Source organism: Quercus suber, unplaced genomic scaffold (assembly GCF_002906115.3).
Source record: "Quercus suber isolate HL8 unplaced genomic scaffold, Cork oak 2.0 scaffold_422, whole genome shotgun sequence".
NCBI lineage: Eukaryota > Viridiplantae > Streptophyta > Magnoliopsida > Fagales > Fagaceae > Quercus > Quercus suber.
In genome coordinates, this window is record NW_027069873.1 from 422,887 (window position 1) to 437,536 (window position 14,650).

The following is a 14,650-nucleotide window of genomic DNA, read 5'->3' on the forward strand; positions in this document are numbered from 1 at the left end:
ACCCCTTCAGCATACATTGTGTTTAAGGTAACCATGACTCTGATGACAAAAGACACAAAAAATCATAAGTGTTAATTTTAGGAGAGATCAACTAAAAATAACAACACATTAATTAAACTAACCTTATGAGTAACATAAGAACTTCTAGATTAGGAGCATTTTGAAGCAAGGCTTGTAGCATGTGCCATGTCCAAGCATTAACTTTGAAGTCCAATTGGACCAAATTTTGGAACTGGGAAAGGCAAGCAGAACCATAGCTGAGACACTGCATGACAAGAGTATAATCACAACAAAGTCAAAGCTTGTGCTAGTAACTGTCTTTAACCAGCTACTGTCCTACCATTTTTTTTTTTTTCCTTTACCAAAAAAAAAAAAAAAGACTTTTGAGTCTAGTTAAAAATTTGGTAAAGAAATGTTCATGAATAAACTTTTGATACTTCTTGATATGCCTAAAATTTTAAAATTTGGTTCACTCAATTTGTTTTTTGACGATGAAGTTTAAAATGGTAAATATTTGAATGTTTTGAATAAATTTGTGACCATATAAATTATATGTTAGAAAAAAGGCTTTGAACCTTTGAAATACTAGAACCCTAGACATGGATTTTAAAATAAAATAAAATTGCCTTACTACTCGATCTTCACAAATATATGTATACTCGTAGATAACTTTTTGGTGTAACAGGTGGGAACTTCATTCTATCGACATGGCACCTCTATTACTTGACATGACTATGTGCAAACCTCAATCCCTCCTCCCTTTTACCCTCTCTCTCTATTTTTTTTTCCTTATAATGTATATAAGTTAGATATGCAAAGACAGTAAGAAACCCTATCTACCCCAATAGGTGTTAGATATATTAAGAAGAACTTCTTAACATAGACGAGATGACAAAGTAAGATGTCCAAGGTAAATCTTCTTGGGTGGTTCTGCCTTATTACTGGTTGTACGTATTAAGGAATTTCAAGTCCTTGTTTATTTTTGAACTTATTGAATCTTAGAGGAAAAAGTTCTTGGTGATCTATCTTTAGTTTATGAGTTCATGTTCTAAATGGTTTATAGCAATTATCATGATCCATTTTTGGACTATTTAAACACCTGTATCTTAAATGAGTTTGGATTTTGATAAGGAAGCTTCTAGACCCAAAAGGCTGAGGTGGTTCTTAACTTCTTATGTGAAATGTGTCTACTACTTTGATATGGTTAGATGATTGATGCAGAACCGTTAGGTCATCCATTACAACTGAAACAAGGAATTCAAAATGATGTCAACATGTATGTTCCTACATGGAACCATGATGGACAGTTTTCCCATTCATCTAACTCTTATATATGTTCACTTATTTTTTAACTTTGATGCTTTCACTATTATTCTTTTCATCTTTTTTCCTCTTCCTGCATTGCAGACTCAATTTTTAAAATAATAACCACTTTCCGATAAATATAAACCTTGGGAAAAATATGGACTTCTTTGTAGATAATTCTACCTCTGTAGTTCTGCCTCAAACTCACCATATAGAAGATTACTTACATATGTCATTGATTTCTGACTTTTTGTTGTGAAATCAATTGCTTTGGATTGAGATCTACTTGTATGCATTAATGTTTCTTCTCAATCATGGTGTTTGAATAAATGTTTCTACATGTTATCAGTTTCTCTTTTTGATAGCAACACATCATCCTAGAGTGATCTGAGTCGAAATTTTTATTTAAATCTAAAATTATAATAACATTTCAGTCTTCAACCAATTTGTGAAAATAGCATAGATCTTGAAATTGCACCTTCAAATCTTGATTTTAGGTTGAAATCGTGAGTTGAAGAAATGAATTTAAGCTTAGTTGGCAATTTACAGGTTGTAGGAGGTGTCCACTTCTGCAACATGAACTTGGATGTTGAACCCACTTTTTGTTGATGTGTATGAGGCATAATATCTTAAATGTAACAGGTGGTGTCTGTTTACAATTTACATGGTACCTCCATTGCTTGTCTTGACTGTGTGCTAGGCTCTTTGTTCCTTTTTTTTGTTTTTGTTTTGAGAAACACTTTGTTCCTAAATTTGTAATGTATATTAGGCACATATGCAACTATTGAAGTGCCTTATGACTTATGTACTCTCACAGGGCTTAGCTATAGTAAGATTCACTTCTTGGTATAGATGAGATGATAAAGGAGAATCTCAAAGGTATATCTTTCTTCTTCTTCTTTTTGGTAAATAAGGTGTATCTTCTTTTGTGCTTAAGCGTTATTATTACTTGCATTTATTAAATAGTTGCAACTCCTTTGTTTATTAATCAACTTCTTGATTCTTGGTGGAAATTTGTTGGTGAGCCATGTTTAATTTATGAATTCATCTTTACAAATGGAATTTAGTAGTCACGAGGACCCATTTTTGGGTTGTTTAATTATCTTATGTAGCAAAATTGTTGACTATGATATGCATAGATAATTTAGTTATTATGTTGAATTGGTATGAGCTTCTATGGTATGCAACCAATTGCTTTGGATCTACTTTTTACGTGGTAGCAGGGTTTGGAAGCTGTTATTGAGGAGGGTATCTAATAAGAGAATTATGTATTGCGTGATAATTTTCATCGAAAGAAACATGAAAATCCAGCAGCATTACATGATGGGATGAAACAAGTATGCCACATTATAGAATATAGTATATATAAAATGCTATTTTACTCAAAATCCACTACAATTAACAAAACTCGATAAATTGTTTCTCAACAAATAGTGTAAATTGTGAAAATTATATCTCAAATACACAAACATAAACCAAATGGAAGTGTTGGATTAGCAAAAAATATAATAATATGAAATCTCCACATTAATGGATTTGAACATAAACCTATGGAAACTTTAATAAAAAAACATAGACCAAATGTAAGTGATTGATCAGCAAATAGCATAACAATATGAAATCTCCACATTGATGGATATGAGCTTGATTGCTAGCAGGGTTAGGAAGCTGTTCTTTACGGTATCCCATGAAAGAATTGTGTACTGTATAAAATATTTCATAAAAAGAAATATGTAAATCAAGCAGCATTAGATGATGAGATGAAACAGGTATGCCACCATTATAATATATCTAAGATACTATTGTCATAAATCACAGTGCTGCATTTTCATGGCCATGAATGATACAGTAGGAAATTACCTTTCGGAGGCAAAGGAACCTTGGGAGGTGCAGAATTCTTTGTACTTCGCTTTTGTATCTTTGACTGTATTCTTTTGTTATGGTCACTGAAAAAATTTGGATTCTCCAACTCCAACCTATCCCACACTGAAGTACCAAAAAAAAAGGAAAAAGGAAAAAAAAAAAAAAAAGAGAAAAGATCCATGTTGACAAAGAAAGAATAAAATAATGGCGAAAATCACATTTTCATTCCTTACATTTTCACGCGGTTTTTACTTTGGTCTTTATATTTTATTTTATTTATTTATGTTTTTGATTCCTCCTATATTTTATTTTCACTGCTTTTACTCCCTATCCTGAAAAACACGTCTTGTTTTTGTTCTTGTTGTTACATTAGAGAAAGAAAATGCACACGTGGCAACACAAAGTGCGCTGTTGGCATACTAAAAGCTGACGTGGCCATTAAAATAATAATAAAAAATTTTTATTTGGCCTTAAAAAAAGCCACATCAGCATCTAAATTCAAAAAACTAATTTATGAATTTTAACTAAATAAAAAAAAACCAAAAACATAATTAAAAACCAAAAACAACATGAATTAAGATCTAAGTATATCTAGAACAAGAACAACAAAAATACCAACCCAGATGTTTTTCCAAAAAAAAAAAAAAAAAACCAACCTAGATTTAAATACAAGAACAATATTTTCATTTTCAGTCTTTCATCCTCTCCTTTTCATTAAAACCCACACAATCCCATCCTCTCTGTCTCTCTTTTCCTCTCTCCCTTGTCCTCTCAAATCCACACCCCAGGCAAACACGAGAAAGAAGAAAGTAGCGAATCTGAGGTTGATTTCATTTGGATTTGATAGCTTCGAATCTGAAGTTGCAAGTGGTTTGGTTTTGGCTTTAAGGTTTGGATTTGGGGTTTTTGTTTGATTTCTCTGAAAATAAGAAAATTTGGGTTTTGAGTTTTATGTTTGGAGGCTGAAAATTTGGGTTTGGATTTAGTATTTGGGGGTCGAAAATATGGGTTTGATTTTTGTGTTTGATGCTTTGGTGGTGTAGGGGTTTGAAATATGGTTTTGAGTTTTGTGATTTAGCCAATCTGGGTTTGAATTCAAATTTCTGGGTTTTAAATTTTATGTTCATCTTCTCTAAATCCATGGCTGAAGACCCATGTTCGAAACCCCATGGTTGAAGATCCATGGCCGAACCCACCTTGACCGAGATTTGATCTTCTCTCTCTCTCTAAACCCAGATGTCACCGTGGTTTGATTTGACTAACTCATGATTGTGTTTTGGTGTATTTTATTGATGAGGATAGGCTGAGTTTTGGTATTTTGTTTTTGATTTGATTGTGTTTTGGGTTTTGTTTGTTTTATTATTATTATTATTATTTTTTGATTAAGTGTTTTGGGTTTTGTTAGTTGATTGTGTTAGAGTATTTGAGTTTGGTCATGGTTTTATATATGTTTTTGCCTGTTTGGATGCTAAGAAAATGCAAGAAAAGAGAAGAAAATCTTGAATTTCTTATTTTCTGGGCAACCATGTTCTTGAGGGAAGAACATGAAGAACAATTATTATTTAAATAATTAAATGATAACTAAAATTTTATTTTATTTTAAAATAAAATAAAATATTTTTAATATTTTTTAATTCTACTGTTTACGTGTGCATTTTTCATCTCTTATGTAACAACAGGACAAAAACGAGACGTGTTTTCAAGATAGAGAGTAAAAGTGGTGAAAATAAAAGATATGGACCAAAGTGGGAATCACGTGAAAATGTAGGGACAAAAATGTGGTTTTCGCCTAAAATAATCTAATAAGTTCATAAGATATAATTGGTTACAAAACCAAACGCATAATGACTTGATTTCCTGCAGGTTCCAAAATTGAATACTTTCCTTTTCATTTCAATATGTTTCAAGCTTGTAAATTATCTAAACTAATGACATTTTGTAATTTTGCTACACATGAAGGGTAGTCATATATATCCAGGGTTGTCAATAAGCTAAACTACGCAGAGTATTAAAAGTGTAGGATTATTCATTTAATTTTCATTAATATGAGTCAACTTCAACCTCATCAACAAACCAAATAATTTGTTCAAGTTTGGTTAATGTCAAATAAGTCCGAGCTTATTTATAAGCTACTTGATGAACTTATTCTTTTCTCATATATAGTAAACGCTACAACTAAATTTTTTATTTTTATTTTTATTTTTATCTATTCACAAATTTATGCTAATAATTAATAACTAAATTATAGTTGAAATTATATTATTGAAGTTGATTAAATAGATTTTTTTATTTTTATTTTTATGAACTTATAAAATTTTGATTCACTTACCTTGAATAGTAGAAACAATATATGTAATTTTTACTAACAATTTTTCTAAACAATGAAATATATATTATCTTATGAATTTGTTTACAAATTTAAACAATCCAATATCAAGTCTATATTTATTTAGGTATATTCACACATTCACGCACACATGTTTAAATCAAACCTCTTATACTTTGATTTAAGCTTGGCTTGCGCACTAAATTAACAAGCATGGACAAGTTTTTCTCAATGTCAAGCTCAACTTATTCATCTATATATATATATATATAGATGGATATTTAAATAAAATTATCATTTTATTTCAATAAAATTATTTTTATTTAATCCAAATTTAACAAGGATTGAAACTCCATCTCTTTAACAAGTCTAACTAAAACTAAAACTCATTATTATCATTTTAAAAAAATATTTAAATAAAATTATTTTTGGTAAGTCCAAACTTAATAAGGAGTAAAACTCTATCTCTGTAACAAGTCCAACTAAAACTAAAACTCACCATTATCATTTTTTATAAACAAAATTATTATTTTTTATCTAAACTTAACAATGAGTGAAACTCTTTCTCTCTAACAAGTCAAACTTTAACTCAAACTCAAACATTGATAATTTATCTTTGCTTTTTGATCTCTGGGTTTTGTTGGTATGCTTTATCGTTGTTCGTAGGTGGCATTTTAGAATTGCTGGGTATCGAAATTAAAAAATCGGTATCTGTTAATAGAGTGGAGAGTGAGTTTGATTTGTTTTGGGTTTTGTATTTGGTTTTGTTCATGGATTTTTGGGGCTTGGAAGAACAAGAAAGTTCGTCTGGTTCTTGAAGGAAAACGAAGCAAAACTAAATCGAGTCTTATGGACTCGATTTCTATTTGACAGAACTCGAGACCGTTTGACTCAAGTTTGGTGCCTACATGGACCAAGTGTCCACCTCAGCTGAACACATGATGTTGAAATCGAGTTTATTGTCCTCAATTTAGTACTCAAAAATCGAGTCTTTTGATATCGAGTTGTTAGATACTCGAATAGTTTCAAAACTATGCTAACCAACAAAATAGTTTGGCTTTTATGGATTTAAAAAAAAAAAAAAAAAAAAAATCCAATTTTGCGGCCTTGTGCCTTTATTTCTCTCTTGACATGAGTTTTAATTTTAACCTAAAAGGTTCCATTCAGTTCGTATTTCTTAGGGCTCTCTGTGCACATTACAAAGCCAAGCCTGAGAGGCCAACAAAAGCGACGATCTTACATGAGGTAATTCTCTCTCTCTCTCTCTCTCTCTCTCTCTCTCTAAATGAATTCCAATTTTGTACTTATAAAAACTTCAAATCAATTTGAATTCCGTATAATTCTCTTTCACCCCAAACAGAATTGAGACTCTTTGATGGCCGAATCGAAGACAAAATCCCAGAAACTGTCTCCCCAAAAAGACACATTGGTCGATAGGATCAGCGATCTACCAGAATCTCTTATTTGCCACATCCTTTCATTTCTTCCAATCCAAGAGGTAGTAGCCACAAGCATTTTGTCAAGCAGATGGCAACACCTTTGGAGTCTCTTCTCGAGACTCGACCTCGACAGTAAAACAATCGGCGATTCATTGTCATGCGCCCAAGGTCAGTGCAAACCCTTCAGCTTTGGACACATTGTGTCCACACTTTTGACTCTACACAGAGCACCTTACCTACGAACTCTTCGCCTCAAATGCTTCTTGTGTCGTAACTGTTCTCGTCTTGATAAATGGATTGGCAATGTCGTTGAGCGTAATTTGGAAGAACTTGATCTCCAGATTTCTGGTGATTATTTGTTTTGGAAATTGCCTCAGAGCATTTTCTCTTGCAAGACGTTAGTAGTTTTGAATTTAAAGGGCGCAATTGTGCTTGATCCTCCTCCATCATTTCAATTCCCAAGCCTAAAGATACTCCGTCTTGTACACATTGTTTATAGACCTGACTCTGTTTTTAGGCTCCTCTCTGGCTGCCCGGTTCTCGAAGATTTGTCATTTCAAAGACAAGCTTTGCAGGCTGTGTTCAAACATAAAATATGTGCTTCTACTTTGAAACGTTTAAGTTTAACTTTTGGCCGAAATGACTTCGATGGATCTCATTTCGGTTCTCTTGATTACAAACTGGAGATAAACGCCCCAGCTCTGGAGTACTTTAAGTTTGAAGGTCACCTGCGTGACATCGTTTTCCTTCACCAACTAGACAGCTTAGTTCAGGCTGATGTTTATATTAGTAGTTTTGAGTTTCATACATTTGGGGAAGATTGGGTAGATGATAGACATCGCGATGAATGTTGTGCAGATAGGGTAATCAACTTTCTTGCCACACTCTATAACGTCAAACTCCTGTCATTTTCCTCTAGTAGCTTAAAGGTGAGGTCCTTTTATTAGAATGTTTTATTCTTGTTCAAAGTGCACTTACTCCTTCAACAATTGTGGGATGGAAAAAGTGAGGTTGTAAATTAAAGTTTTAATAGCAATATTAGAAAAAGGAAAAAAAAAAAAAATGGTAGGACAATAGCTGGTTTAAGACAGTTACTAGCACAAGCTCTGACTTTGTTGTGATTATACTCTTGTTATGCAGTGTCTCGGCTATGGTTCTGCTTGCCTTTCCCAGTTCCAAAATTTGGTCCAATTGGACTTGAAAGTGTATGCTTGGACATGGCACATGCTACAAGCCTTGCTCCAAAATGCTCCTAATCTAGAAGTTCTTTTTGTTACTCATAAGGTTAGTTTAATTAATGTGTTGTACTAGTTGATCTTCCCTAAAATTAACACTTATGATTTTTTGTGTCTTTTGTCATCAGAGTCAGGGTTACCATAGACACAATGTATGCTGGAAGGAGCCACCAGATGATCCTAATAATTTGACATCTTGCCTTACTAGTTTCTGGTATAAAGGATTTGGTTTCAAACATGAACTGGAATTTGTAAAATATATTCTAAAGGAGGCAAGAGTGTTGAAGGAAGCAACAATTCATGTTCGTGATGGAAAGTTAAAGGGAAGCATTGTCAAGAAAATATCTAGGTTCCCAAGGTGCTCAATGACATGTCTTCTTACAGTCAATTGAGGTATATTTGTTTAACTGCTACTTAGCAACTGATTGGATGTATGTTCGAACTATTTTCAGTTATAAGTATGACAGACACTTCTTGTGGTATAGTTACATTACTCTTTTATGGTTTTTAATGATTTTTTTTTTCTTCATGTTTTGCCCCTTTCTAAATTATTTAAGAGAAAGAGAGAGAGAATCAATTATACAAAGTACTCCAGCCTTCTCGGAATAAAATTGTTTCCTGGCTTCGAGATAATAGATTTTTGAAATCCATTTGTCATTTTTAATATAAGTATAATTCACTTTTGAGTCAAGTTAAAAATTTGATAAAGAAATGTTCATGAATAAACTTTTGATACTTCTTGATATGCCTAAATTTTAAGAATTTGGTTCACTCAATTTGTTTTTTGACTATGAAGTTGAAATGGTAAAATAATTGAATGTTTTGAATAAATTTGTTACCATATAAACTATATGTTAGAAAAAAGGCTTAGAACCTTTTAAGTACTGGAACCCTAGACATGCGTTTTAAAATAAAATAAAATTGCCTTACTACTCAATCTTCACAAATATATGTATACTCATATATAACTCTTTGGTGTAACAGGTGGGAACTTCATTCTATCAACATGGCACCTCTATTACTTGACATGACCATGTGCAAACCTCAATCCCTCCTCCCTTTTACCCTCTCTCTCTCTTTTTTTTTTTTTTTTTTTTTAATGTATGTAAGTTGGATATGCAAAGACAGTAATAAACCCTATGTACGCCAATAGGTGTTAGATATATTAAGAAGCACTTCTTAACATAGACGAGATGACAAAGTAAGATGTCCAGGTGGTTCTGCCTTATTACTGGTTGTACGTATTATGGAGTTTAAGTCCTTGTTTATTTATTTATTTTTTTTAATTTTTTATTTTTATTTTTATTTTTTTTTTGAGAAACACTTTGTTCCTAAATTTGTAATGTATTAGGCACATATGCAACTATTGAAGTGCCTTATGATTTATGTACTCTCACCGGGCTTAGCTATAGTAAGATTCACTTCTTGGTGTAGATGAGATGATAAAGGAGAATCTCAAAGGTATATCTTTCTTTTTTTTCTTTTTTTGGTAAATAAGGTGTATCTTCTTTGGTGCTTATGCGTTATTATTACTTGTATTTATTAAATAGTTGCAACTCCTTTGTTTATTAATCAACTTCTTGATTCTTGGTGGAAATTTGTTGGTGAGCCATGTTTAATTTATGAATTCATCTTTACAAATGGAATTTAGTGGTCACGAGGACCCATTTTTGGGCTGTTTAAATATCTTATGAAGCAAAATGTGTTGTCTACTATGATATGCATAGATAATTTAGGTGATTCAAATACTGTTAACATTAATGTTCCTATATGAAATCATGAAAGAGTACTTAGTTATTATGTTGAATTTGTATGAGCTTCTATGGTATGCAACCAATTGCTTGGGATCTACTTTTTTACGTGGTAGCAGGGTTTGGAAGCTGTTATTGAGAAGGGTATCTAATAAGAGAATTATGTATTGTGTGATAATTTTCATCGAAAGAAACATGAAAATCCAGCAGCATTACATGATGGGATGAAACAAGTATGCCACATTATAGAATATAGTATATATAAAATGCTATTTTACTCAAAATCCACTACAATTAACAAAACTCAATAAATTGTTTCTCAACAAATAGTGTAAATTGTGAAAATTATATCTCAAATGCACAAACATAAACCAAATGGAAGTGATGGATTATCAAAGAACATAATAATACGAAATCTCCACATTAATGGATTTGAACATAAACCTATGGAAACTTATATAAAAAAACATAAACCAAATGTAAGTGAATGATCAGCAAATAACATAACAATATGAAATCTCCACATTGATGGATATGAGCCTGATTGCTAGCAGGGCCAGGAAGCTGTTCTTTAGGGTATCCCATGAAGGAATTGTGTACTGTATAAAATATTTCATAAAAAGAAATATGTAAATCAAGCAGCATTAGATGATGGGATGAAACAGGTATGCCATTTTATAATATATCTAAGACACCATTGTCATAAATCACAGTGTTGCATTTTCATGGCCATGAAATGATACAGTAGGAAATTACCTTTAGGAGGCAAAGGAACCTTCGGAGGTGCAGAATTCTTTGTACTTCGCTTTTGTATCTTTGACTGTATTCTTTTGTTATAGTCATTGAAAACATTTGGATTCTCCAACTCCAACCTATCCCACACTGAAGTACCAAAAAAAGAAAAGAAAAGATTCATGTTGACAAAGAAAGAATAAAATAATATATGAGTCTAATAAGTTCATAAGATATAATTGGTTACAAAACCAAATGCATAATGACTTGATTTCCTGCAGGTTCCAAAATTGAATACTTTCTTTTCATTTCAATATGTTTCAAGCTTGTAAATTATCTAAACTAATGACATTTTGTAATTTTCTACACATGAAGGGCAGTCATATATATCCAGGGTTGTAAATAAGCTAAACTAAGCAGAGTATTAAAAGTGTAGGATTATTCATTTAATTTTCATTCAAACATGAGTCAACTTCAAGCTCATCAACAAACCAAATAATTTGTTCAAGTTTGGTTAATGTCAAATAAGTCTAAGCTTATTTATGGGTTACTTGATTAACTTATTCTTTTCTCATATATGGTAAACACCACAACTAATTTTTTTTTTTGTTTATCCATTTGCAAATTTATGCTTATAATTAATAACTAAATTATAGTTGAAATTATATTACTTAAGTTGATTAATTAGAATTTTTTATTTTATGAACTTATAAAATTTTGATTCACTTACCTTGAATAGTAGAAACAAAATATGTAATTTTTACTAACAATTTTTCTGAAAAATGAACTATATATTATCTTATGAATTTGTTTACAAATTTAAACAATCCAATATCAAGTCTATATTTATTTAGGTATATTCACACATTCACGCACACATGTTTAAATCAAACCTCTTATACTTTGATTTAAGCTTGTGCACTAAATTAACAAGCATGAACAAATTTTTCTCAATGTCAAGCTCAACTTATTCATTATAAGTTATAGCTGAAGTATTAAGACTTGATCATGTAATTAATAGAAATTCTCACACCAATATATGTTACAAGCAACCAGTTTTGTAGAGAATAAAAATAATATTTTGATCAAGAAATGATTAGATACAAACAACTAAAAAGGTAACAAGATGCATACCCAAACCTACAGCTTGAGGTTGTACTTTTGCATGAGTTGAGATGTACTCTACTGCTTCATCTTTACTCATTTCCAATATCACTGAGTATTCTATCGCAATTACGAGCTGAGAGCCATTTCACAAAATTAGCACATTTGAGATATCTAAGAATGCACAACGAGAGAGAGAGAGAGAGAGCTATGAACATTTACATGATCGATTTGTGCGTCTGTAAAAAATCGTTTGGGTCTACTTGAAGCAAAGGTTGAATCTGAGTTTGCAACTGGATTCCTTTTGCGCTTTCCTAGGGGTACATTTTTCCCTTCCATCCTTGTATATAACATGTTCAAAATGCTAGCAAAGTAAATCACTCTAAATTGAATAGGTTAAAAAGCATAGTCAATTATTGATATTGTCGGTCTTTCCCTCATGAAAAGAAAGGTTAGAACCCCTTCTCCCACATGTTTCAAGCAAATAAATAAATCACTTTTTCATTCTGGCATGGAGCCAAGTGTAGCAACATGGAGCCGCTCATGCATTGTGTTGGTGGAAGCTAAAACACTACATTGTTGGAATAAATTACTATTTTTCTCTTAATTAAATTAAATAACGCTAAGCAATATTGAAATTTAAAAAGGCACTATCCTTCTATTAAAAAATCACCCAAGAAACAAGAAAATAACAAATCAAATTTTATGTGAAAAACCGGAAAAAATCATGAGAAAAATTAATCCATTCTATTATAATAGAACATATATGTTTATGCTTAAAATTTGAGTTCACAATAAATTTTAAAAAAATTATAATCTATCTATAATTATATAAATATGAAAACATACCGTACAATTTTTCACATCATTATGCCAATATATTTTTTAATTAAATTCTATTTTAGATTTATATCCTCTAGTAAAATCTTAGTACGTACATCATATTTTCTTTAATGATAGCATATGTAGTTTTATTTACAAACACAATTATTAACGTAATGTCATAATATATAATTCCATAAACAAATATAATTATAATTATTGAATTTCATATATAAAAAAAAGAAAAAAAGAAAACATCATATTTAACAGTCTCAACTAAAATAATGCTATTCAAACCTTCAGGCCTATATTGGAAGTCTAAATTTTTTTTGGTAGATAGTACTTTTATATATGTATATTAAGAATCAGAAATATAGTAGACTTATTAAATAACAACCTTAAGGAAAAAAAAAAAAAAAAAAAAAAAACTAAATAAAAGGATTTCTGAAATTATTACTTGAACATATGAGAGTGAAAGAAAGAAAGTATAACCCTTAAAATTTATTGTCCTAGAAGTTTATGATACATATTTAATTTCTAAATTATTTCTTGAATAATATGTGTGTTGATAAGATTTGTGAAACCTAATATATTGAAGGAGGATTCTCAAACTATTTCACGAAGTTTATAAACAAAAAGTACAGAAAAATACAAAAGCATCTCTACCGAGTGAATAAATTGGCAATATGCTAATTGGTTGAACCACAACAAGAAGAAGTTGAAATAGATAAAACAGCTACAAAGATTCTTACTTTAAAGAATTTGGAGGCCGAAATCTGTAAGAAACTCTATTATATGAATGATGAATGAGACTAGTGATAACTGATAACCTATATATACATAGTAAAGTGATCGGCCCGGCTTGTATTGCCAACCCCAATTCGGACACTGTTTATTTATTTATTTTATTTTATTTTTGCTAATCAAGTCGGTCACTGTAAAGACCATATACAATTCGTATTTGGGAAACTCCAATAGCCGACTTTACCATATATATATATATATATACTCACGCGGCGATGAGATTAATACTGTATATAAATTTGTAATTGCAGATTAGAATATAAAGAATAATTATAAAAAGAGAGACAAAATAGACTTGCAAAATTATCTGATCTCCTTAAATCTACTTTTTAAATTGTATCATAAATAAATAAAAAAAAATCATAAATCTATCATAACAAATGCTCAAATTTATCTACTTTTTCTAGTTATTATTGATTTTTGTCATGTTTTGCCCCTTTATAAATCATTTGATTAAAATTTGTTTCAAACTGTTCATTTGACCTTCATAAAATAAGTATAGTTGATTTTTTAATCACACTAAAACAGAAATATTCATGAACAAACCAAATTATTTGTGATCCATGTTTAGGTATAATGTATTTATGTGTATAGATGGTGTTTTTAGTAATCCTGAGGACCCACTTATTAGCTGTTTAAACACGTCTTTTGAATCAGTTTGGATTTGGATTAGGAAGCTTTTAGACCATGAAGGTCAAAAGTGTTTTTGAAGTGAAATGTGTCAGCTACTTCGATATTTAAAGTTAGTTGATGCAGAACCAGAACCTGTTAGTTCCTCCATTGCAATTGAAAAGGGGATTCGAACCTATCCGACAAGTATGTTCCTGCATGGAACCATGAATGGACAGTTTTCCCATTCAACTAATTCTTATACCTCTTCAATATTTTATAAACTTGATTAATGCTTTTGCTACTGTTATCTATGTCTTTTGCCTACTTTTACACTATAGACACCCAGTGTGAAAATGTTACTTGGGTATCTTGATTCATATGACTTTAAACTACAGTGAAAAAGAAAGAAAGAAAGATTTCTTTGGATCTGGTATATGCACTAGCACTAACACTTTCTCATTTTCCCCTTCTTCCTACTTTGTTTCTTCGGGCGATCGATTCTCTTGTATACTCATTGCGTACTTGAGTTTCTTCTCATTTCAAAAAAAAATTTATTCTACAACATAGTCAGCTTCGTATCCCTACAAACACCAACATAAAAAATAGAAAAGAAAAGAAAAGGAAAACAGCAAAATATAATTGTCGGAACTGCATTAT

At 31.0% G+C, this 14,650-nt stretch overlaps 3 protein-coding genes across 6 annotated transcripts in view; 2 read left to right on the plus strand and 1 right to left on the minus strand.

Annotated features, from left to right (window-relative positions):
- The window catches only part of LOC112024986 (F-box/LRR-repeat protein At3g26922), a 12,088-nt gene extending 2,423 nt beyond the window's left edge, over nucleotides 1-9,665 (plus strand). For 2 of the 4 annotated variants that reach the window (XM_065761613.1, XM_065761615.1), the window contains exon 5: nucleotides 686-938. The gene's annotated coding sequence lies outside the window, so the exon portion shown is untranslated. Of the gene's footprint in view, nucleotides 1-685; nucleotides 939-2,122; nucleotides 2,408-9,382 lie in introns of those variants that run through there. The other 2 variants (XR_010624227.1, XM_065761614.1) reach the window with 2 other exon arrangements.
- LOC112030890 (F-box/FBD/LRR-repeat protein At3g52680) lies at nucleotides 6,632-9,459 on the plus strand. Its single transcript, XM_024063566.2, has 5 exons — nucleotides 6,632-6,739; nucleotides 6,855-7,862; nucleotides 8,074-8,217; nucleotides 8,297-8,561; nucleotides 9,153-9,459. Exons 2-4 carry the CDS (start codon nucleotides 6,870-6,872, stop codon nucleotides 8,558-8,560), a joined length of 1,401 nt encoding a protein of 466 aa, XP_023919334.2. The 5' UTR covers nucleotides 6,632-6,739; nucleotides 6,855-6,869; the 3' UTR covers nucleotide 8,561; nucleotides 9,153-9,459.
- Nucleotides 9,666-10,245: 580 nt separating the features above from the next.
- LOC136062514 (uncharacterized) lies at nucleotides 10,246-13,379 on the minus strand. The gene is made up of 5 exons (XM_065761616.1): nucleotides 13,330-13,379; nucleotides 11,978-12,095; nucleotides 11,786-11,891; nucleotides 10,676-10,801; nucleotides 10,246-10,518 (listed from the first exon to the last, which is right to left on the minus strand). Exons 2-5 carry the CDS (start codon nucleotides 12,092-12,094, stop codon nucleotides 10,364-10,366), a joined length of 504 nt encoding a protein of 167 aa, XP_065617688.1. The 5' UTR covers nucleotide 12,095; nucleotides 13,330-13,379; the 3' UTR covers nucleotides 10,246-10,363.
- Between the last annotated feature and the right edge of the window lie 1,271 nt (nucleotides 13,380-14,650).

Coding starts and splice junctions, on each gene's coding strand:
- LOC112030890 (XM_024063566.2), top strand. CDS start 6,870: ATGGCCGAATCGAAGACAAAATCCCAGAAACTGTCTCCCCAAAAAGAC. Junction 7,863..8,073: donor TTTCCTCTAGTAGCTTAAAG/GTGAGGTCCTTT, acceptor CTTGTTATGCAG/TGTCTCGGCTATGGTTCTGC. Junction 8,218..8,296: donor TTCTTTTTGTTACTCATAAG/GTTAGTTTAATT, acceptor TTTTGTCATCAG/AGTCAGGGTTACCATAGACA.
- LOC136062514 (XM_065761616.1), bottom strand. CDS start 12,094: ATGGAAGGGAAAAATGTACCCCTAGGAAAGCGCAAAAGGAATCCAGTT. Junction 10,802..11,785: donor ACCTCAAGCTGTAGGTTTGG/GTATGCATCTTG, acceptor TTGGTACTTCAG/TGTGGGATAGGTTGGAGTTG. Junction 10,519..10,675: donor GGTTCCTTTGCCTCCTAAAG/GTAATTTCCTAC, acceptor TATTTTATACAG/TACACAATTCCTTCATGGGA.